Source organism: Vitis vinifera, chromosome 13 (genome assembly GCF_030704535.1).
Source record: "Vitis vinifera cultivar Pinot Noir 40024 chromosome 13, ASM3070453v1".
Classification (NCBI taxonomy): domain Eukaryota; kingdom Viridiplantae; phylum Streptophyta; class Magnoliopsida; order Vitales; family Vitaceae; genus Vitis; species Vitis vinifera.
Genome location: NC_081817.1, coordinates 27,413,809 through 27,437,490, shown reverse-complemented (window position 1 = coordinate 27,437,490; position 23,682 = coordinate 27,413,809). Strand labels below are relative to the sequence as shown.

At 33.4% G+C, this 23,682-nt stretch overlaps 2 protein-coding genes across 2 annotated transcripts; both read right to left on the bottom strand.

Annotated features, from left to right (window-relative positions):
- Positions 1-8,269: 8,269 nt before the first annotated feature.
- LOC100251598 (cytosolic sulfotransferase 8) lies at positions 8,270-9,724 on the bottom strand. The gene has a single exon (XM_002276387.5). The coding sequence runs from the start codon at positions 9,456-9,458 to the stop codon at positions 8,436-8,438; it is 1,023 nt and encodes a 340-aa protein (XP_002276423.2). The 5' UTR covers positions 9,459-9,724; the 3' UTR covers positions 8,270-8,435.
- Positions 9,725-19,921: 10,197 nt separating this feature from the next.
- On the bottom strand, positions 19,922-21,768 carry LOC100853803 (putative disease resistance protein RGA4). The gene has a single exon (XM_059742179.1). It carries the CDS (start codon positions 21,269-21,271, stop codon positions 20,438-20,440), a length of 834 nt encoding a protein of 277 aa, XP_059598162.1. The 5' UTR covers positions 21,272-21,768; the 3' UTR covers positions 19,922-20,437.
- Positions 21,769-23,682: the final 1,914 nt, after the last annotated feature.

Genomic DNA, 23,682 nt, shown 5'->3' with positions numbered 1-23,682 from the left:
GTTCAAAGCCCTTTGTGATCAACTCCACACCATTGGAAGACCAGTCGACAACACTGATAAAGTCCATTGGTTCCTCCGTGGCCTTGGTTCAGATTTCACAAGCTTTTCCACCCGCCCAAATGGCTCAAACGCCACTGCCCTCCTTTCCTGATTTGTTCTCCAAGGCTGAAAGCTTTAAGCTTTTCCATAAATCCCTTGACAATCATGGTCCACCCACAGCTGCTTTCACAGCCACCAATCATGGTCAACCTCGCTCAGCTTTCATAAACCAGTCTCGTCATCAATCAGGTCGCCACTCATATTCCCACTGTGGCAATGGTCGTTCCAACTCCGGGCAGGGCCGCCGTCCGCCACGCTGCCAGATCTGTCACCAGGAAGGGCACTACGCTGATAAGTGAAACCAGCGATATGCACGAGGTGGAGAACCTGTTGGCACCACAACCAACCTTGTCGAGGCCTTTAAGGTCTTTAAGGCCTCTTGCTCTCTTAATAGGCCCAAGCCCAGTGACTGGTACCTGGACACAGGGGTTTCAGCCCACATGACACCAGACCTCTCCCACTTGGATCGAGCAAGTAATTACACGGGTAAGGATCGTGTAGTTGTCGGGAATGGTGCTTCCCTTCCCATTACCCACACCGGTACCATCTCTCCTACCCCATCTCTTGAGTTATTGGATGTATTAGTTGTTCCTCGCTTAACGAAAATATATTGTCAATTAGTAAATTAACATCCGGTTTTCCTCTTCTTGCTATTACATTTACTAATAACTTTTTTCTATCCAGAATCATCAAACGGGAAGGGTGGTGGCAACCGGTAAAAGAGATGGTGGTCTATATGTGCTGGAGCGCGGCAATTCCTCTTTCATTTTTGTTCTTAAAAATAAGGCTCTTCATGCCTCGTATGATTTATGGCATGCTCGTCTTGGACATGTTAGCAATTATTTCTTTATTAAATAAAAATGACCATCTTTATCTTACCTCATTGTTGCCTTCTCTTTCATTATGTGACGTGTCAAATTGCAAAAAATCATTGCTTGCCTTATTCTCGTAATGAACGTCGCTTGTCTCATGTGTTGGATCTTATTCATTACGATATTTGGGGTCCTTCCCCCGTTAAGTCAACTTCGGGATTTATTTATTATGTGTTATTCATTGATGATTATTCCTGCTTTACTTGGCTTTACCCTTTGAAATAAAAATCTGAATTTTATGACATTTTTATTCACTTTCAAAATCTTGTTGAAAACCAACATTCCACTCGCATCAAAAATTTTCATAGTGATGGTGGTGCTGAGTTTACAAGCAATCGCTTCAAAGCCCACCTTAGCAACTCGGGTATTCATCATCAACTCTCTTGCCCCTATACCCCCACCCAAAATGGTCGTGCTGAAAGAAAACACCGACATGTGACAGAAACCGGTCTGACCCTCCTTTTCCATTCTCATCTTTCTCCTTGCTTTTGGGTTGATGCCTTCAGCACTACAGCCTACATCATTAACCTTTTGCCCACACTGCTTCTCAGAGGTATGTCTCCATTTGAGCTTCTCTATGGTTCATAACCTAATTATGAGAATTTTCATCATTTCGATTGTCCTGTTTATCCTTGTCTGCGTGATTATATGTCTAAAAAATTTTCCCCTCACAGCATTCTTTCCATCTTTCTAAGGTATAGCCCTTCCCACAAAGGTTTTCGTTGTCTTGATCCCACCACCTCTAAGCTTTATATCACCCATCATGCTCAATTTGATAAACACCACTTTCCCTCCATAAATGGCTCCCAAGCCCAACCCCCTTCTTCTCTCCATTTTTCGAATTTCCTTTAACCAAGCATGCCTCATATTGACCCCCCTCCGATGTCTCCTCTACACCATTCTCCATCCATTACACCGTCTGAATCTAACCCGTGTGTTATTTGTACTAACCCAATGGACAAGTCTTTGCAGGTTACTGACTCTCTTGTAGGTCCATCTTCCCCGTCTCTGAAGCCTCGCCCACCTCCTGTTGCTTCTGATGTTGCTCCTACTCTAGCTCTTCCGTTGGGTTCTCATCTCATGCTTACTCAAGCTAAAGTTGACATTTTCAAGACCCGTCATCCGGCGAATCTCAATGTCTTAAGCTCATTTGGGCTTCTCTCTACTCTTCTTGCCTCCACCGAGCCTAAATGATTCAAGTCTGCTACTAAGAATCCTGCATGGCTTGTTGCCATGGATGAAGAAGTTCAAGCTCTGCAACATAATCGCACCTAGGTTCTAGTTCTTTGACCTGCCCACACAAATATTGTTGGTTCCAAATGGGTGTTATGGACCAAATATTTGCCTGATGGGTCTATTGAGCACCTCAAGGCTCGTCTTGTGGCCAAAGGCTATACTCAGGTACCTAGTCTTGATTACACTAACACTTTCAATCCTGTTATTAAGGTTACTATTGTTCGTGTTGTGCTCTATCTTGCTGTTACCAACAAATGGCCTCTTCGCCAACTTGATGTGAAGAATGCATTCCTCAATGGCACTCTCACTAAAAATGTTATATGGAACAACCTCTTAAGTACATTGATCCCCGGTACCTGAATCATGTCTGTCAGTTGAAGAAAGCTCTCTATGGCCTCAAAAGAGCTCCTCGTGCCTGGTTTCAACGTTTCAACTCTTTTCTTCTCACCCTTGGGTTTTCTTGCAACCGTGCAGACACCTCTCTTTTTGTCTTTCATCAATAGTCTGACATTATTTATTTGCTCTTGTATGTTGATGACATTATCATTACTGGCAACAACTCTTCTCTTCTTGATAGCTTTGCTCACAAGCTCAATTCTGAGTTTGCCACCAAGGATTTGGGCTCTCTCAGCTACTTTCTTGGTCTGGAAGCCACTTCCATTACTGATGGTCTTTTTATCAATCAGCTGAAACATGCCCGGGATATTCTGACTCGTGCCCAGTTATTTAACAGCAAGCCTGTTCACACTCCTATGGTTGTCTTTCAGCATCTGACTAGTGATGGTACTGCCTTCTCAGACCCCACTCTCTATTGATCCCTAGTTGGTGCCCTTCAATACTTAACCATCACTCGCCCTGACATTGCTCATGTTGTCAACTCTGTTAGTCAGTTTCTACATGCCCCTACTGAGGATCACTTTCTTGCGGTCAAGGGCATCTTACGTTATGTCAAGGGCACACTTCACTTTGGTCTTACTTTTCGCCCTTTTGGTGCTCCTAGTGCCCTAGTTGCTTACTCTGATGCTGATTGGGCCGGTTGTCCCAATACTCCATGTTCCACCTTTGGCTACTCTATTTATCTTGGCGATAATCTGGTTTCTTAGAGTGCTAAAAAGCAACCCACTGTCTCTCGTTCTAGTTGTGAATCTGAGTATCGTACCCTTGCCACTACTGCAGCTGAACTCCTTTGGCTCACCCATCTACTTCATGATCTTAAGGTTCCCATTACACCGAAGCCTATTCTCCCGTGTGACAACAAAAGTGCGATTTTCTTAAGCTCCAACCCCGTTTCCCACAAACTGGCTAAGCATGTTGAATTAGACTATCATTTTCTTCGAGAACTTCTTATTGTTGGTAAACTTCGCACTCAATATGTGCCCTCTCATCTACAAGTTGCCGACCTCTTCACCAAAAGTGTTTCTCGCCCTCTCTTTGACTTCTTTCGTACCAAGCTTCATGTCTATTCAAATCCGACGCTCAGCTTGTGGGGGGTGTCAAGGATACATTACTTTAATTAGCTACCTTAATATTCGGCTCAATATCTTGTCCTTAATTCTAGGCTATTCTCTTGTACATATTTATTCTTTCTATTTTTATGTACTTTGTAAATGACAATATATAGAAGAAACACTCACCACGATAATGTGTGATGGTTTTTTTTTTTTTTTTTTGCAAACATTCACAACCACCCCTCATATTTGAAAGTTGTGCAATTTACAATTCTCCTCTGAGGTTGTTAATGCATTTTAATTCATTCAACTGACCAATTCTCTTATCACTAGAATTCCTGTTGTTATTCCCAACAAAGAACAATGGTAGAGTCTGAAGCATAGTCAATTCTCCTAACCCACATGGCATAAAAGTCAATCCACTATTCCCATCAATCTCAAGATGCCTCTAGTTTGTCCGATTGTTTATATTTTTTTGGCAATTCTTTAAGATACAAACATTGAAAAAGTTTCAATGTCTGTAAATGCTTTAGCTTTGTAATTGCATTAAGAAGTACCTCATATTTATTATAAGAAATATCGACATATCTTAGATGACTCAGATAGGTTAAAGATGTTGGTACTTTTTCAAATGTAAATCTCTCCTAGCTTAATTATAATTACAATTCATTAAAAATTTATATATTTAAAAATTATTTAATCTTCAGGTAATTGAGAGAAATAAGTTAAATGAATTTGAAGAAGCTAGCATATAAAAATAATTTATTAACTTTAATCCTATTTTTTATTTTCCTTCATTTTTTAAAAACCAAACATAACTTAAATGTATTACTGATATTGTTTTTTCGATAAAAATTCAAGTTGATTTGCTTTTAGGTAGCTTTTTTTTATCTCTTAATTAGGCTTTTGGGTTTATTAAAGTATGATTCGAAAGTTGGTACTCTATCTAGGGTTGTAAATTGGGTGAGTTGATCGAGTTGAAGACTAACCTAAACCTAAATTGAATTAAGAAATAATCAATTTGAACTCAACCCAACTTGAACTCTAACCCAATGTATTTAAATCAAGTTGAATCCAATCTAATTTTTCTAAACTTAGATTGAGTTTGGGTTGTTTAAGTTAAATTCAGATTGATCAAGTTACACTTGAATTGGTCATGTTGCATAATTCAAAATCTATGTATAATATTATCTTAATGTATTTATATGAAAATTTTAATAACAAATAGGACAAAATTTCAAGATAGCAATAAAAGAATAAGTATAAATTTATATATTTTCTAAAAATAATAAAAAACATAGTATCTAATATAATTTGATATTTTTCATAAAAATAGAAAAAGAAAACTTATATTATTATATAGAATAAAATGTGTTATAAATATTATAAAAACATTAAATCGGATTCAAGTTAAACTCTAGTTGTCTAAACCTTAATCCGAACTCAATCCAAATTAAGTTCAGGTTGAAAAAAGCCTAACTCAACCCAACCTGATTATTAAAAATGATTGTTTAAATTCGTTCAAATATCCAATTGGGTTCAAATTAGATCGGGTGAGCCCGCCTATCTTCATCCCTAACTCTAAGTAAAGCTTTGAGTTGATAGATTTAAAACAACAGAAACTTGAACAGAAAAACTCTTGCTTTCATTCATAATTTACATGGGTATATAAACACATGTAATGGCTTGATACATGGAGCAATTACAGCTATGATTGTGGATGTGGTATTTAAATACACTAGTCACAAATATATTAATGGCATGATTGCAACAATTATGGGAATGACTAAAAATATGAGCTGTCTATCAAGATTAACATTGAAGCAAGAAGGCATAATTCCCCGACACTTGATTTGAAGTGATAATGTATGTTCAATTATTTTGTAGAAGAAAACAGCACTTGTCAAACCAATTCTTCAGCAATATTTGGGAAAGATGTGGAAATCTGACCAACTGCAAAACAATTCAATTTAAATATAATGCTTGCATTAGGTTGACATCCAAATATCCAATTAATGATTTCCTCTTTATCTTCATTTTTTAAAAGTACATTAAGCTCTGTATTGCCTGTAAAGAAGGTGGTGGCAGTTGGTAGGAGTGTTGTGGAGGAAACTAGAGAGCCTTGTGCAGAGTATAAGAAAACAAAGTAAAGAACAAGGAGATAAAAAGAAAAGAAGACAAAAACATAGGCTATGTCTAGAAATTGTTTTTGAATCAAAAATAGTTTTAAATAACAGTTTTTAATTTTTTTTTCTTATATTTTGTAAAGCAAAGGTTTGTTTAAAGACCTAAATTATCTTTAACATATTTTTAATATTTTCAAAAATAATTTGTATGTGTAGTGTTTTATTCTACATGTTTATATAATTATTTTTGGAAAAAGTGGGTTTTCACTTACCAATTTAAAACAAAAAAGTATAAAAAAATATCTCAAACTTTTATAAATCATATTTATCCTCACTCATTTAAAATATTTTAAAATATATATTTTTTCATGATTCAAATAATTATTTCCTAAAATGACCTTTTTATATATTAATAATATAAATTAATTTAATATGAGAATTAATTTGAGATTAATAAAATTAAAAATTAAAAAAATTAAAAATACAATTAAAAAATTAAGATTTTTTATTATTTTTATGTAGAGTTAGATAGTTCATTAAATAACAAATTATATTTGATATTTAATAATAAATTTTTAAAAAAAATTATGATATTTAGATACGTATAAAATGCATGTGATTATTTCTCACCAATAGGTTATATAGTTTGATAAATTTTTATAAATTTTTTAATGACATGCACTTTACATATCATTTTATTATCGAGGTCAAATGTAGGTAGTATTCCCAAAGAACAACTCATATAAAGTACAAATCTTTTCATTTTATTTCTATACTCACTTACTGTTGCAAAGGACAAAACTGTTCATTGTGCTCATGTTAAAGAATCATTTTCTTTAAAAGGTCATGTCCTATCAATACCCAAAGAGACAACAAAACACGAAAAGGAAAACTCCAATCAACCAACTAATCGAACAAATAAAAAATCACTAATCTTTCTTATACTTCCTAAGGAACCTAAAGTGTACAAATATCTCGTAGCACTTTCTATAGTTATTTGTCTTATTCTTACCAAAAGAAAGTCAGCCAAAATTAATGCCAATATGCTAATGTTTGGTTGTTAGGAAATTACACAAAAAATATTCAACTTTTTCGAGCAAGTAATCCTTTTTCTAAATAATTGTAAGAATATATAGAATAAAAATGAAAAACTGCCTAGAACCCCTAGGTTAAAGATCATGGATCATCTCTTGATCACCAAGTTATCAATTAAATATAAGAAAAAAAAATATCATTTAGCTTGATTTGATATACTTATTTTTTAAGGTATAATATCATCAGTACCATCACTTTTCTTTCTATGTCTCAATGTAATACTTTCTTATGCCTGTTATTAGATTGTTTGAAACCCTTAATAAATTAAATTTAAGTAATGTGAGTCCTTGATCTTTATTGTAGTAAACAAATTTAAAAGTTCTTTTAAGAAATATCTTGAAAAAAATTGAAAGATAGAGGCTCAAACATCCATAATGACTATCCTCTTGTGAGATTTAGATGCTCACAAATTTTCAATAAAACATGCTTATGTATGCTTAAAATACTTTAGAAATTAATTATGGAGGATTTCTACTTTAAAAATATTTCAAAATCAAATTTTTAAAGTTAGAAATGAAATAGAAAGTAGCAAAGAAATCTCTAAATGTTTGAATGCCCAAGGACAAGCACTTCAGCTAGGAGGGTGTTGCATTTTTCAGACCTTCACTCCATCATTTTCATTCTAATGTGTTGTGTTAGCTAATCCTTAAGGTTTACGAACCTTCTATGCATGCATACCTCAGAAAACATCTAATTTGAAATGGTATGGAGTTAACCCTGAAGCAATCAAAAGTTGAATTTACAACAACAAGACCTACATGTTAAGCTCCAACATATTGATATTGACTTTATCAAATACAACAATTTTTGTCTTCCAATTACTACTTGTCGGTAAAAAAAAAAAAAAAATGGTGCAATCCCATGCTCTCAAGTCATAAGGACAATGACGAAGACAATGATCATTGATTGATTGATTGATTAGTAAGTATAAATTCTAATGCAATAGTTGGGAGATTACTCTTAGAATATTCATAAGGACTATGCCACACCAAAATTAAGTGGAGAAGACAATGACCATGGATTAGGAAGAAAATATCATATTGTGAAAATATTAAAGAGCTATACATGAAGGACTTTCACAACACATTCAAAGTTTTTTCATAGGTCAAATAAAGAAGTAAAATCAACATCGACTGATGGATTATATGTGCATCATTATAGTCTTAAATCGAACAATATCGGATGGAAAATGAGACCGTAATAGAATCAATTATAATTGAGCTTGTTCAGGTAGATTGAAATAAAAAAATGTGAGAAATTGAACAATCTCATGAAACACATGTTGCCCTTAAATTTTTGGAATTTCTTGACGAGGATGAGTTAGTTATATTCATGAGACCAATTTAATTGGTCCATGTGTATATTTGGTGGAATTGATTTCTTAGCCCAAGTATTGAATTTAAATATAAATTAAGAAAGCCTTATAACTTAATACAAATTAACTCAACACCATCATTCCATTTATTACAAGCACACAAGCACACTTAACAGAAGACAATTAGATAGTTAATAAATTAACTTAATACAAATCATATGAAGTTCACCTCCAGAATTAATAATCAGCTATCACAGGAGTCGCTGAATGTCAGACCAGAACCTTTCAACTTTTCCTCCATGATCCTGTCAATGCGATCGGCCATTTCAGCTGTCAAATGATTCTTCCAATCACCAACCTCACCTTTCCTGAAGAAAGTATCCTTTCCAGTGCTGATATTGCCCACAGATAGTGCTCCGGTCTTGTTTACCTCCAAATTTCTTAGATTCTCAAAACTACACAGCTCCATAATTTCATGTATCAAACCTTGTCCTTCTTCCTCGGAAGAGAAGGGAGAGCCCATGAACTCTGCCAACCTCTTGACCTGACACAAGGAATCCCCCTTCACGTCTTCATATTTCAAGAACAATATTCTCTGGGGTGAAGCTAAACTAGCCTTCCAATACCCTAAAACATGGTCCCAGAAGGGTCCATAGAAGCTAATTCCTTTGCAGAACAACTCAAATGCCTCTTCGAGGGGAACCACTATATGACATCTCGAGATAAAACAAAAACTAGAAACAAACACATCTTTGGGGTTGCGACAGATATAGACAATTCGACACTGAGAGTCTATGACAGGTTGGGGTAATGAAGTGAAGGCAATGTGAGTATGGAAGAGCTGAGGAGAGGAAAGTGTGTCCAGGTCTGGGAAGGGGATGTTCTGCTCTGCGTAGAATTCCAAGAAGGGAACAAGTTCATGAGGGCTAGAAGTCAGCAAAGGGTGTGCTGAGAAATCATACCTGGTTCGATTCATGATAGAAAACATGAGAGATTTCAACCATGTTGTTCCACATTTTGGAAAGGAGACCAAGAGAACATCTTCATTCCTTGCCTTGAAGCATTTTTGCATCCACATGACTCCTTCTACAGCACCCCCAGAATAGTACCAAAAGCCTTGGTACTGGTACATAAGACCCTGAATTTTCCAGGCCTTTTCAGTTGGGAGGGTGGAAATGATCTCTCTTTTGCTTCTACTTTCCCTTTGTTTCTCATCTTCATCGGCTGTTGATGACAGCACCATGGCATTCTCAGGAGAACCAGCCATGAACACAAAATCTGTAAACACTGAGCTACCGAGTTTAATGGGGATTTTTAAATTGGTGTTGCTGAGACCAATACATTGGCAAGGTTGCTAAAGTTTGATTCGTATTGTCTGACCACACTTTGTGCTTTACAGGCTGGGTGTCAGTTTCATTCAGACATTTTCTTTTTCAAATTCACTTTTTTCTTTCTAAAAATCGTGAATCCCTCAAATGATCATAATTCATCATCATGCACATACTTTAAAGGGAAGCTCCACCAATGTTTGGTACCATATCATTGTTCATCATGCACAAGCTTTTACAGGTAACGACAACAGCTCCACAAGTCCCTGGTCAAATAAGAGATGGCTTACAAATCCTGAAGAAAAAAAAAATTAAATTACTTTTAAAAATTTTAAATTTAAGGTAATTAATAATTTTTTTTTTTATACCTCAATGTTTTAAAAAAATTTAAAAACTATTATTTTTTAAAAACACCTCAAATTTATTGCAAAAAGTAATTTATTTCCAAAACAAATCCTCAAAAAACAGTAATTTATTGCAAAAATTTATGGCAAGATCTGATGTGCAATTTCGAAAGACAAGGAACAAAGACAATGGTAATGATTTCAAGTTCTGGCAAATATTGATATGTAATTGAGAAAGACAAGGAAATGAAGAAAGTGTCGATGATGTCAAGTTATTGCAAGAACTGATGTCTAATTGAGAAAGCATAAAGAAAAGGAGATGATGGTAGTGCCAAGGATGCCAAGTTATTGCATTCGTTGATATCTAGAATGGAAAGACTAGAAGGAGATGAAGGCAATGCCAAGGACATCAATTTAAGGCCGGCCAGCAAACTTGATCTTTAGTTTGGAAAGACAAGGAAATGAAGGAGCTTGCTCTGCTGCTACGTCCCTCTTTCCCCATTCCATCAAATGAGGCAACCTTTCAAGTCGAAGTGTCTTCAGGGATGGGAAGAATGGTGTTGCTGATGATGAGTAGCTCTTCATGTTCTCCATACAGAATCTAGGTACTCAAGCTCCAGATACTGAAGAGAAGGGAGTTGACCAAACAGTACTGGTAAAACTCTGAATCTTTTACAACTCTTCGTCATAATTTTCGCTAGATTTTGGAGCAATGAACCAAACCCTTCATTCATCATCCAACTTGGGAACCTCTCACCAATATAATCCTTATTTATGAGCTCCTTTGGACTTGAGTCGCTGACTCAGCCTCCTCAACGTTGTTCCTTTCTGGTTCGAAGTCCCATATCATCCATTCTATTGGCTCCAACCAATATAATCTCAAGGAATGAAGGCATTGTTTTCCTTTCAAATTTGCTTCCTTGGAATCTAATGCACCACCCCTCACCTTTGAAAGACGTGCAATTGCCAATTCTCCTCTGAGACTGTTAATGCATTTCAATTCATTCAACCGACCAATTCTCTCATCGCTAGAATTCCTGCTGTTATTCCCAACAAAGAACAATGGTAGAGTCTGAAGCATAGTCAATTCTCCTAACCCACATGGCATAAAAGTCAATCCACTATTCCCATCAATCTCAAGATGCCTCCGGTTTATCCAATTGTTTATATTTTTTGGCAATTCTTTAAGATACAAACATTGAAAAAGTTTCAATGTCTATTGTTGTCACCTCGCGTATCTGGTGGTCCACGTTGCTGCGAGATGGATGGACACACGATTCTCAACACACAAAGGGTTCTTGATTCAGCGGTTGTACCTGCAAAAGGCATCCGGACAGGGTGTCCAGACGCACCCTCCGATGATTTTGTTAGCCATGGTGAGAGAGGAAGATATATGAGGCAGTTGGCCTTTTACTAGGTATTAGGAGGTTACCCCGAGAGAGAGAGAGAGAGAGAGAGTTCTTCTTCGTGTGAAGACTTATATATACAGCTTTAAGGGTATTGTTCCTCTCATTAATGGTGAGGAGATGTTTTATGTTGTCATGATGACATTAAGTCGCAGCAGAGACATCATCACCCTACGAGCGGCTGTCAGGAACCATGGTAGGTGACGCGACTGTCAGAGATCGTGGTAGGTGATCATGTAGAATGATCGTGGGAAGTGACTTGCTGTCACTTCATCTTGTCTTCTCACTCTGCAGGTGACAAGATGTGGGCCATGGCTGCTTGTTGTGATTGCGTGTAAGACTTGCTTTACTTTAATTGACCACCCAGACGATTTATATCCGGATGGCTCATGCTGATTATCCGGATGTGTTGTGGAGACTATCCGGATGTCTACACTCTGCCAGCGTCATTTGCTCTTCCTTGGATAGGAGAAGCTGAAACGTCGTTTGCCTTTCCTTGAGGCGGTCCGGATAGGATAACTGCACCATGCATATCCTTAGGGGAATCTGGATGATGATGGTCCGGCTGATAACACGTGTCATGCGTCACCATGAGCTGCGTGCCACGTGTTTCCCAATGGGAGGGGTCCCTACATCTATAAATGCTTTAGCTTTGTAATTGCATTAAGAAGTACCTCATATTTATTTTATAAGAAAGATGGACATATCTTAGATGACTCAGATAGGCTAAAGATGTTGGTACCTTTTCAAATGTAAATCTCTCCTAGCCAGGGATTGAAAAATAGGAAAATGTCGCCGATATTTCGAAGAAATATCGGATATCGGACGGCGCCGAAACGATAATTGTCACCGATTATCGATCGACGGAAAAATCGACAAAAAATCGGCAAAATCGCCGATATATCGGCGAAATACTGATTTATCGGAAAATTTCCCGATATTTTCCTACCAGTCCAGCCCGCGCACAGGATACAAAATCTGGCTCAAAAATCGTGGATTTAGGGTTCGTGAAATTTAAATCCAATGGCACAACAACAAAGAGACCCTTAAAACAGATCCAGAAAACACAGGGAGCAAAAGAAAAGCAAATTTTTTGGTTTTCTTTGGGGGTTTTGACTGGATTTTCTCGGAAATCAAACGAGAATGAATTTTCCCGGAAATCAAATAGGGGATGGATTTTCTTGGGAATCAAACGGGGGTTGCAAAAAAAATAATATCAACGTGATTAGATTAGTACCTGCGAGGATTGAGAGTGGTAGAGGAAGATAGGTCTTTTTAGGAAGAGGAACTCTCTTGGCTGGAGGGCAGCTTCAGCGGCTGGAGGGCAGCTTCAGAAAAGGGGAAATGGGAATTCTCTCGGCTGGAGGGCAACTTCAGAAGTGGGTGGCCCTTTTAATTTTTAGATTTAGTAGAGGTAAAAAAAAAAAAAAAAAACAAATCATGAGAGCAATTTTCCTCTACCCATATAAATAATTATAAATTATTGAATTTTATTTTGATTATTAAATAAATTAATATTAATAAAAAAAAGTTGTTACTATATGTTTTTAATAAAATTTTAAAAATTAAATCTCAAATAAAATATTTATATAAATTAATTTAATTTTCATTTAAAATATAATAAAACATGTTTTAATAAAAATATTTTAAAATTTTTTAAATAAACATTATCTTCAGCAAATTGGGTCATCTTCATCTAACAATATAATGAAATCACATCGATCTCTTCCTTAGTATAAGGACTATTGTAATATCATATGTATTATATTTATGTATAAATTGTTTTTATTCAATAAAATCAAATATTTTTTAATTCAATTCTAACTCTATATACTTTCAAAATTCATATATATTATTTTTAAAATTCAAATATCGAATCTACCAATATATCTTTGTTTAAAATATTTTCTTAATTATATATATGTCAATTACACTTACAAGATAACTTTAAAATGTGTATTTTTACTTATTTTATCATTTTTTAAAGTTTTTTCAAGCATTTCTATTAATTTTAAATAATTTTCACTTTATCGATATTTGTGAAAAAATATCCACCGATATTTTTCCGATATCCGATATATCCGTAAAATCGAAGTACCGATATATCCGTAAAAACCGATATTTCAATCCTTGCTCCTAGCTCAATTATAATTACAATTCATTAGAAATTTATATATTTAAAAATTATTTAATCTTCATATAATAGAGAGAAATAAGTTAAATGAGTTTGAAGAAGTTAGCATATAAAAATAACTTATTGACTTTAATCCTATTTTTTATTTTCCTTCATTTTTTGAGAATCAAACATAGCCTAAATGTATTACTGATATTGTTTTTTCAATAAAAATTCAAGTTGATTTCATGTGTTGATTTGCTTTTAGGTAGCTTTTTTTATCTCTTAGTTAGGCTTTTGGGTTTATTAAAGTATGATTCGAAAGTTGGTACTCTATCTAGGGTTGTAAATTGGGTGAATTGATCGAGTTGATGACTAACCTAAACCTAACTTGAATTAAGAAATAATCAATCTAAACTCAACCCAACTTGAACTCTAACCCAATGTACTAAACTCAAGTTCAATCCAATCTAATTTTTCTAAACTTGGATTGAGTTTGAGTTGTTTAAGTTAAATTCAGATTGATCGAGCTACATGAATTGGTCATGTTGCATAATTCAAAATCTATGTATAATATTATTTTAATGTATTTATATGAAAATTTTAATAACAAATAGGACAAAATTTCAAGATAGCAATAAAAGAATAAACATAAATTTATATATTTTCTAAAAATAATGAAAAACATAGTATATAATATAATTTGATATTTTTCATAAAAATAGAAACAGAAAACTTATATTATTACATAGAATAAAATGCGTTATAAATATTATAAAAACATTAAATCGGATTCGAGTTAAACTCTAGTTGTCTAAACTTTAATCCAAGGCCAACCCAAATTAAGTTCAGGTTGAAAAAAACCTAACTCAACCCAACCCAATTATTAAAAATGATTGTTTAAATTCCCTCAAATATCGGATTGGGTTCAAATTAGATCGGGTGAACTCACATAACTTCATCCCTAACTCTAAGTAAAGCTTTGAGTTGATAGATTTAAAACAACAGAAAAACTCTTGCTTTCATTCATAATTTACATGGGTATATAAACACATGTAATGGCTTGATACATGGAGCAATTACAGCTATGATTGTGGATGTGGTATTTAAATACACTAGTCACAAATATATTAATGGCATGATTGCAACAATTATGGTAATGACTAAAAATATGAGTTGTCTATCCAGATTAACATTGAAGTAAGAAGCCATAATTCCCATAGACTTTATTTGAAGTGATAATAATATATATGTTCACTTATTTTCTAGAAGAAAATAGCACTTGTCAAACCAATACTTCAACAACATTTGGGAAAGATGTGGAAATCTGAACGTGGACCCCGCATTTCGGCTCATGCCCTTTCCCTCGATGGCGAAACTCGCTTTTTGTTTTATTTGATGGAAATTTGATTTTTTTGAAAAAAAAAAAAAACTTGGAGCCGCCATTTATTTTTATTTTATTTTTAAAGGGTAAACAAAATAAGAAAGAAAACCCTAAGTGTGACTCCTTATTTGGAAAAGGTGGTCTGCGAAAAACCGAATCGGGTTCGGGGTCAGGTTACTTATCGGGAAGGTACGGTAAAGACTATAGCACCCCTCTAAGTCTACTAAAATGGATCTCTACTAATAAAATGAAGCAAACATGACAATTGATTAATCGAGCATAGATACCAAATGAATACCACTCAAAACAAAATAATTGAATGAATGAGAGACGCAAATAATGTACCTGAGTGATGAACTGATTTACTTCAAGGAAAACAAATGGTTAGTGAACAAACATAGGATGATTATGTGCATATTATGGAACAGAATAAATCAATTACGCATGACAATCAAATCAATCAATCATAAAATCACGTATGTGGGGCCCCCACCAAAGCCCGATCTATCTTGCACGAATTAATATCACAAATTCTATTATTATGGAATTATGAAAAATGACATTCATGCTTATGTAAAATCAAGAGGAACAACATATTATTTGAGAATCATGATGGAATTAAAACTGTTCGAGTGAAAACTGGATTTTTGAAATTTATTTGAAAATCGGAGTCTCGAAAATTATTTGGAAATTGGAGTCTTGGGAATTGAATTTAAGAAAGGGAATTTTGGAAGTTAAGTTCAAAAATTGGAATTCTAAAGAATTATTTAAAGATTGAATTTAAAAAATAAACAAATAAATAAAATAATAATGATTAAATAAATTGATGTGAAAATTAGAAATTCGGAAATTGGAATTTAAATTCAAAAATCGGAATTTTGAAGAGTTATTTAAAAATTTAATTTTAAAAATAAACAAATAAATAAATGAATAAAATGATAATGATTAAATAAATTGATATAAAGATTGGAATTTCGAAAATTGGAATTTAAATTTAGAAATCAGAATTTTGAAGAGTTATTTAAAGATTGAATTTTAAAAATGAACAAATAAATAAATAAATAAAATAATAAGGATTAAATAAATTGATGTGAAAATTAAAATTTCAGAAATTGGAATTTAAATTTAGAAATCAGAATTTCGAAGAGTTATTTAAAGATTGAATTTTAAAAATAAACAAATAAATAAATGAATAAAATGATAATGATTAAATAAATTGATATGAAAATTAAAATTTCGGAAATTTAAATTTAAATTTAGAAATCGGAATTTTGAAGGATTTTTTAAAGATTGAATTTTAAAAATAAACAAATAAGCAAATGAATAAAGTGATAATGATTAAATAAATTGATGTGAAAATTAAAATTTTGGAAATTGGAATTTAAATTTAGAAAATTTATTGAGAAATTAGGGCTTTTAAAAAGGTAAATTATGTAAATTGAAAACAAACAAATGGGCTAATGACCCAAGCCTAAACGGTCCCAAGGGTCTCACAGCCCACAACTTGCTTTATAATAATCAACTCAAACCATGCCTAATTGCACCCAGGCCCAAGGGCTCAAAGCCAATATGCAAGACCCACAAACATAAAAAATACACCCACTGTAGAAATTAAAATGAGTAACTTACCAAAATTCTCTCTAAGATAAAGGACAAGAAAGTAGGGCAGTGTGGATGGAGGTTGCCACGGTGGTGAGGAAAAATGGGTATGAGACTAGTGGAGCGAGTGATGGAGGTTTGGAAAATGAGAAAGGTGATAAGTAAGAGAAAAGGGTATCGATAATATGATAAGGGAATGGGTTAGTGGGTGTTGATATGGGTATGGTGGTATGGTTCCCGAAAGGCATGAAAAATGGAGGTGCGGAATGAGAGATAGGTTAATGAAAGAATGGGTAAGGTGGGCATGGGAGGGTGGTGATATGCATGGTTCCATGCATGGTTTCATGTATGTGGGTAGGAAGTGGGCATGAAGAACGTGGTGTAGAGAGAGAAAGGTGGTAAGAAAGGATGGGTAAGGTGGGTATAGGAGGGTGGTGATATGCATGGTTTCATGCATGTGGATAGGATGTGGGCATGAAGAACGTGGTGTAGAGAGAGAAATGTGGTAAGAAAGAATGGGTAAGATGGGCATAGGAGGGTGGTGATATGCATGGTTTCATGCATGTGGATAGAAAGTGGGCATTATGAACGTGGTGTAGAGAGAAAGGTGGTAAGAAAGAATGGGTAAGGTGGGCACGGAAGGGTGGTGATATGCATGGTTCCATGGATGGTTTCATGCATCTGGATAGAAAGTGGGCATGAAGAACGTGGTGTAGAGAGAGAAAGGTGGTAAGAAAGAATGGGTAAGGTGGGCATAGAAGGGCGTTGATATGCATAGTTCCATACATGGTTTCATGCATGTGGATAGGAAATGGGTATGAATGAGGCATAGAAACGGATTGTAATAGGGTTGGTACTTCCATGCATGGTGGGATGGAGTCATGAATGAAGGATATGTAGAAGTATGATGTCGGGTTGGGTGGTGGCAGAAGTGGGTTGGTATGTGGGTGAAAGATGGGCGTGGTGGATTAGAGGGTGGAGGGGTGGAGGGATGGAGGAGAGTAAAAACGTGAAAACAAAATAGGAAAAGTAAACAAGAAAATATACATATGAATCAAGAGAAACCATATCTAATGCTCTTTCAACGGGCTTGGATTGGTGGGAAGGGTACCGACGGGTCCAAACGAGAAAATAGCAAACAATATCTTCACATAGAGCAAAATGAAACATAACTTTACTAGGTTTAAACCAATGCTAAGAAGGACAGTGAATGAAACGATCAATGGGCATATAAACGAGCCGGAAATCAACAAAACTCATGCATATCTCCTATTATCCATATCCAAACAAACAAACGGAACCCCAAATAGCAAGAGGAAAAAATGAAAGAACTGTGATAGTGAATATGAACGAGAGATACCCTGTAAACTTACCTGAGAGCTCCTTCACAGCTCTCGCCTGGCCAGAGAATTCCTTTTCCCTAGAACCCTAGACTCCCCCAACCAACCTAGCATCCTCCAGTATCTCCACCCAAAACTCATTTTTTTGTTCTTTACCCTCTAGACCTGGCCCCCCCATCCGGTTTTCTTCCCAACCAAGCCATTATCTGCTCCCTTATTCACCGCTCAGCCAGGTCGCCATCCCAACCACCACCATGGTGAGTTGGTGACGCGCTTCGCCATGCGTCTTCATGTGCCATTGGTAGTCGTCCCCCACCCTTAAAAAAAACGAAAATTTTACTTCTCCCGGGTGGCCTATTAAAAGGGGTCTACACTGACCAACTACAAAACAATTCAATTTAAATATAATGCTTGCATTAGGTTGACATCCAATTAATGATTTCCTTTTTATCTTCATTTTTTAAAACATTAAGCTATGTATGGCCTGTCAAAGAAGGTGGTGGCAGTTGGTAGGAGTGTTGTGGAGGAAACTAAAGAGCCTTGTGCAGAGTATAAGAAAACAAAGTAAAGAACAAGGTGATAAAAAGAAAAGAAGACAAAAACATAGGCTATGTTTAGAAATTGTATGTTTTTGAATCAAAAATAGTTTTAAATAGCAGTTTTAAAAAATTATTCTTTTTATATTTTGTAAAGAAAAGGTTTGTTTAAAGACCTAAATTATCTTTAACATATTTTTATTATTTTTAAAAATAATTTTTATGTGTAGTGTTTTATTCTACGTGTTTATATTATTATTTTTAGAAAAAGTGGGTTTTTACTTGCTAATTTAAAAAAAAAAATATATATATATATAGAAAAAAGAATTCAAGCTTTTATAAATCAAATTTATCTTCACTCATTTAAAATATTTTAAAATATGTACACTTTTTTATAACTCAAATAATTATTTCCTAAATTAACCCTTTTATATTTTAATAATACAAATTAATATAAAGTGAGAATTGATTTGAGATTAATAAAATAAAAAATTAAGAAAATTAAAAATACAATTAAAACAAAAAAGACTTTAAAGCTAAAAATATAAAAATAAAATATTAACTTTCACTTAATTAAAACATTCTAATAGAAAATATAAATATCAAGAAATAGTTAAAAATACAATGGGAGTAAATATTTTAATTTTAATTTTTTAGTTTTTATTGTTTTAAATTGTATTTAATCTTTATGTATTTTAGTTTTAATTGTATTTTTAATTTTTAAAATTTTTTATTTTATTGTTGATGTCAACTAACAAAATTTGTATTTAATTTTATTAGATAAATGAGAAAATGATGGGATTTACATAATTCACGATATAAAATGATTAAGGGATTACAAAGATTTTATTTATTACTTAAGAATCCTATATGATTTTTCCACAATAATTTATATCTTATGTTATACAATAAAAAAATTATAATATATTTATTTTTAAAATACTTTTATCAAATTAAAATGATAAATTAATTTTAAATAATTTTATTTAATATTATCAAGTAAAAGAGTATTTCAGAAAATAATAATTTGAGTTATAAAAAATACATATATTTAAAAATATTTTTAAATGAATAAAGACGAAACTGATTTATTAAAGTTGAAGTCATTTTTTTCATATTTTTTCAAATTAGTGAATCAAAGCTTGTTTTTCCCATTATTTTTAAAACAAATCATAAAAAACAAGTGAAAACAATTTAAAACAACTAAAAAATATTTCCTAAAAAATATATTATCTAATTTTAAGAATAGAAAAAAAGAAAACAACTTTTTAATTATCAAAAACTTCTTTTTTGTTTTAGAGAATATAAAAGCATTCTTAAAAACAATTGTAAAACAAAGTTATATTTTCTCAACTCTTTCTACTTCGTAAAAGTGATTGGTAACTTTTCAGTTGATGTCATTTTTTTTTTTCCTCAAATCTTTTTCAAAGAGTTTGTGAGTCATAAAAAGAGGGCTATTTACCCTTTTGAAGGTACCTTGAATTGGTTTTCTGTTTTTTTAAAGGGTACTTTTGCATATATGTCATATAGATGATTTGTATAAATTCATATATTCTTGATAAATTATTGATATGCAAATATTTACATATCTCAAAACAGACCCAAAAACATTATTTCTAAACAACCCTTTTATTTAATTATTCAAAATGGAACTATAAATTGTAAAAATAAAATAAAAAATAAAAAATACAAGCAGCACAAGCAAGCATTCATCATACTTAATGAAACAAAATCATGATAGAATAAATGTGGACTGACAATATATTAAACATTGTCCAGGATTAAGCTATCTTTTAACATGCAATTTCTGATTTAATCTTGAGTATGGACCACCTAATGTGTAGAGCCCAATGCCATCACGGGCTTTAGATGATGGGCCTAAGGCCCGTGAGGCCCAATAACCAATGGGTATGGTCCCTAAGGCAGGAGGGTATAAAAGGATTTTGGCTTGTGTCTTTTGGGATAATCACATCTTTTGAAAAGATCTTAACCGCTTTCTCTCCCGCTCCCATTGCCTGAGAGAATCCAGAGGTGGTGCCCTCCATCAGTCTTAGAAGATTCATACCGTCTTCATCAAACACACAAATGGAATCAGGTTGGTACAATTTTAAATAGTAATTATGATATAATTTCTTCATGTGATTCAACATACAATCCTGTATGATCATTGAATATAGAAAACTGAAATCTCACAAATCAAGCATCCATAGACATGACATTTTTACTATTTTTCACATACAACCATTGACTCTCCTCGGTTTTAGAGTGCAGCATCCGAGCTACGTGCCTAATGACTTGAGGAACTCCGTTACACGACTTCACAATTTCTTTTCCTATTTTCACAAGATTGGGGCGCGCTTTCTCTTCCCCTCCTTTGAAGGCAAGACTTCGAAACAAATCCCAAGACGACTCCTCTCCCAAAGGTTCCAAATTGTATGGAGAATTAATTCCCATGACTGAAGCAACTCTAGCGCTTCGAGTCGTCACTAAGATTTTACTCCCATGGGCACCAATAGTCAACAAAAGCCTCAATTGATCCCATTTCTCTGGATCCTCGTTCGATACGTCATCTAACACAAGCAAATACCTCTTCCCATCTAGACTTTTACGAAGGAGCTTCTGCAATTGATCCAACTCTAAGTTGTTCACATTTGTATTAGTTGTAGCTTTTACAATGTTCTTAACCACTGCTTTTACCTCAAAACCATTGGAAACACACACCCACATCTTAATATCAAAATGTTTCCCCACCTTCTCATCATCATTGTATACCAATTGAGCAAGGGTGGTCTTGCCTAGGCCCCCAATACCAACAATTGCAACCATTGAAAGATGTTCTTGCATCAACAATCCTATCATCTTCTCTTTGTCTTTCTCTCTTCCCACAATTTCAGATGCCACCACAAAAGAGTGGGTTTCTGATTTCATCCTATTCTCTACCTGCACCACTCTTGGAACAAACTTGAACATGGAAATATCTTTTGCAATCTCATCTAGCCTTTCTCTAATATCCTTCATTCTATGACCCATCTTGACTCGAAAAGCAATATGATTAGAAGAGGAGAAGAAGTCACTCACTTGTCCTACAAATCTCCCCTGCGTATGGGTCTTTCTCCGCAAGTCTTCGGCTGCGAAGTCATCCAACTACTGATCAGCATCGTTGACAACTTCTTTAAGCCTTCGTACCCAAGTTGATACTGCACGATTCCTCTCCTGCGGCTCCCCAGCATCAAGAAGCACAGCTTTGATGGTAGACAGCGTATCCTCAAGCTTGCTTAGCTCTTTTCTGATACCATACATGAATCCAATTTCTTGGAAAGCGGCAGATCCCAGCTTCATCAAAAGGTTCTCAGCAATGGTGAATGGAATTTGTTCAGCCATCTTTGAAAGAGCAAAGAAAAATGTTGCAGAGGATGGAAAATTGAGGGGGAACTCTAGCAAGAGATGAAATCAGAAACTAAAAGGTTATAATGGAGATACATTGAGATTGGGGGGTGGGGAAGAGGAAATGATTTTGAGTCAAAGTCTTTGTCAATGATATAAATGAAAAAAAAATGAAGAGAGACTGATAGCCACACGCTTTCACATTTATGGGTATTGAGGCCCATGCCTAAGATGGTTTTAGGAAGAGAATGACAGTGTGTAGACAGCAGATTTTACTCAAATTGTTATTAATGAAAGTGTTTTTTTAAAGTGCTTTGAAGAGAATCATTCGATTGGGTGTTTATTTAAAACATATTATAAATGATTTTTTACTATCATGGTAATTTTTTTGTATTTTAAAAATATTTCTTAAAATTTATCAAATATTTATTTTAGTTTTTTGAGAAACACTTTTTACATTAAAAGTGGGTTGTTTTTACTTCAAATATCTTTCGTAAAAATGTTTTCTCTAATAATATTTTTTAAAGAATTACCTATCAAATGTTTCTTAAAAAAACATTATAAGTGATTTTTCAATTCAATAAGTGATTTTTCAAAATTTTAAAAGCATTTTCTAAATTTTGTCAAATACCTAATTTTGTCACTTTACTTTTTAAAATCATTATCTAATGAACTCTTAAAATATGTTTGACAGTAATTTTAGAAAGTGTTTCTATCATTTCTAATATTTGAAAATTTGTGTGATTTTAAAAAGTATTTCTACCATTTTTAATATTTGAAATTTTTTTAATTTTCAAGAACTAAAAATGATAGAAATATTTTTTTAAATCACTATTAAAACACTTAGAGTACGTTTAATAGTGATTCTATGAAGTGTTTTTAGTCTTTTTTATACTTGAAAGATAAAAAAATTTAAATGTTAAAAAAATTAGAAATACTTTCTAAAATCACTGTTAAACGCACTCTTCGAATACATTTAAGTTTTTAACAGTGTTTCTACTCATAATATTTTTAATAAAAGTATTTTTTTTAAAAATATTTTTAAAAGAATAGTGTTCCTCTATAAAATATTATAAGTAATTTTCCAACCTTAAAAGGGATTCTAAAAAGTGTTTTCTAAAATTTGTCAAAATATCTCATTTTTTTCAAAACATTTTTTTAAGTCAAAATTACTTTGAAACAAAATCTTAACTAGGAGAGTTAAACTAGAAGGATTGGTCTCCCCATGGTTTATATTATAAATGTACATCTTTTTCCTATTTTTTCAATAAATTTATGTGAGCACCCATAAAAGTAAGAATAGTCTTTTCATACCATAAATCATAGGGGGGATCACTTTAGAAAAGTCCAAAGGTCTAAAGAGAGAAACAAGGATGGATACATTAAAAAAAATGTTCAAAGGGCTAGAAAAAGAGAGACCCATGTGAATGTTAGTTGGCACGACCATTCTTACTTTTATGAGTGTTCACACTTGGATGTGACATGATATTATTTTAGATCAGAGAGAATATAGAATAAAGACGTACATATATGGATTTATTTGGGTATATGCGAGTCTATCACCTTCTCATTATCATTATAGAATAAAGATGTACAAAGGGACAATGACCTTATTTACCATTTGTGCCCTCTCATACCCAATTTTTGCCACCTTTCCTCTGTATTTTCTCTTACTTTTCAAATGCTTAGTCTTTTCCTTGCTTTCAATCCTTTTTTAAAAATAAATAAATAATTGCTCTCCATTCCCTCCCTGAAATTCTGCCACTCTTGTTCAACAAAAGGGGAATAGTCAAAGTTATGTGAATGTTTGACAACTGTTTTAAAAAAAAAAACTAAAAAATATTTAGTAATCAGAAAATTATTTTTTATTTTCTGTTATCAAAAATAAAAAATATGACATTTTTAGAGAATATTTTTTTAATTATTTTTACTTGTTTTTTTAAATTATTTTAAAAAATAATTTTACAATTTAATGTATAATGATTAAAAATAAAGCTCTAGGTGTAAAAATTATTTTTAAAATATTAAAAATAGATTAAAAACTTTTTAAGTTCACA

Bases quoted from the DNA above. Each gene is read 5' to 3' on its own strand.
- LOC100251598 (XM_002276387.5), bottom strand. From the start codon at position 9,458: ATGGCTGGTTCTCCTGAGAATGCCATGGTGCTGTCATCAACAGCCGAT.
- LOC100853803 (XM_059742179.1), bottom strand. From the start codon at position 21,271: ATGGGTCATAGAATGAAGGATATTAGAGAAAGGCTAGATGAGATTGCA.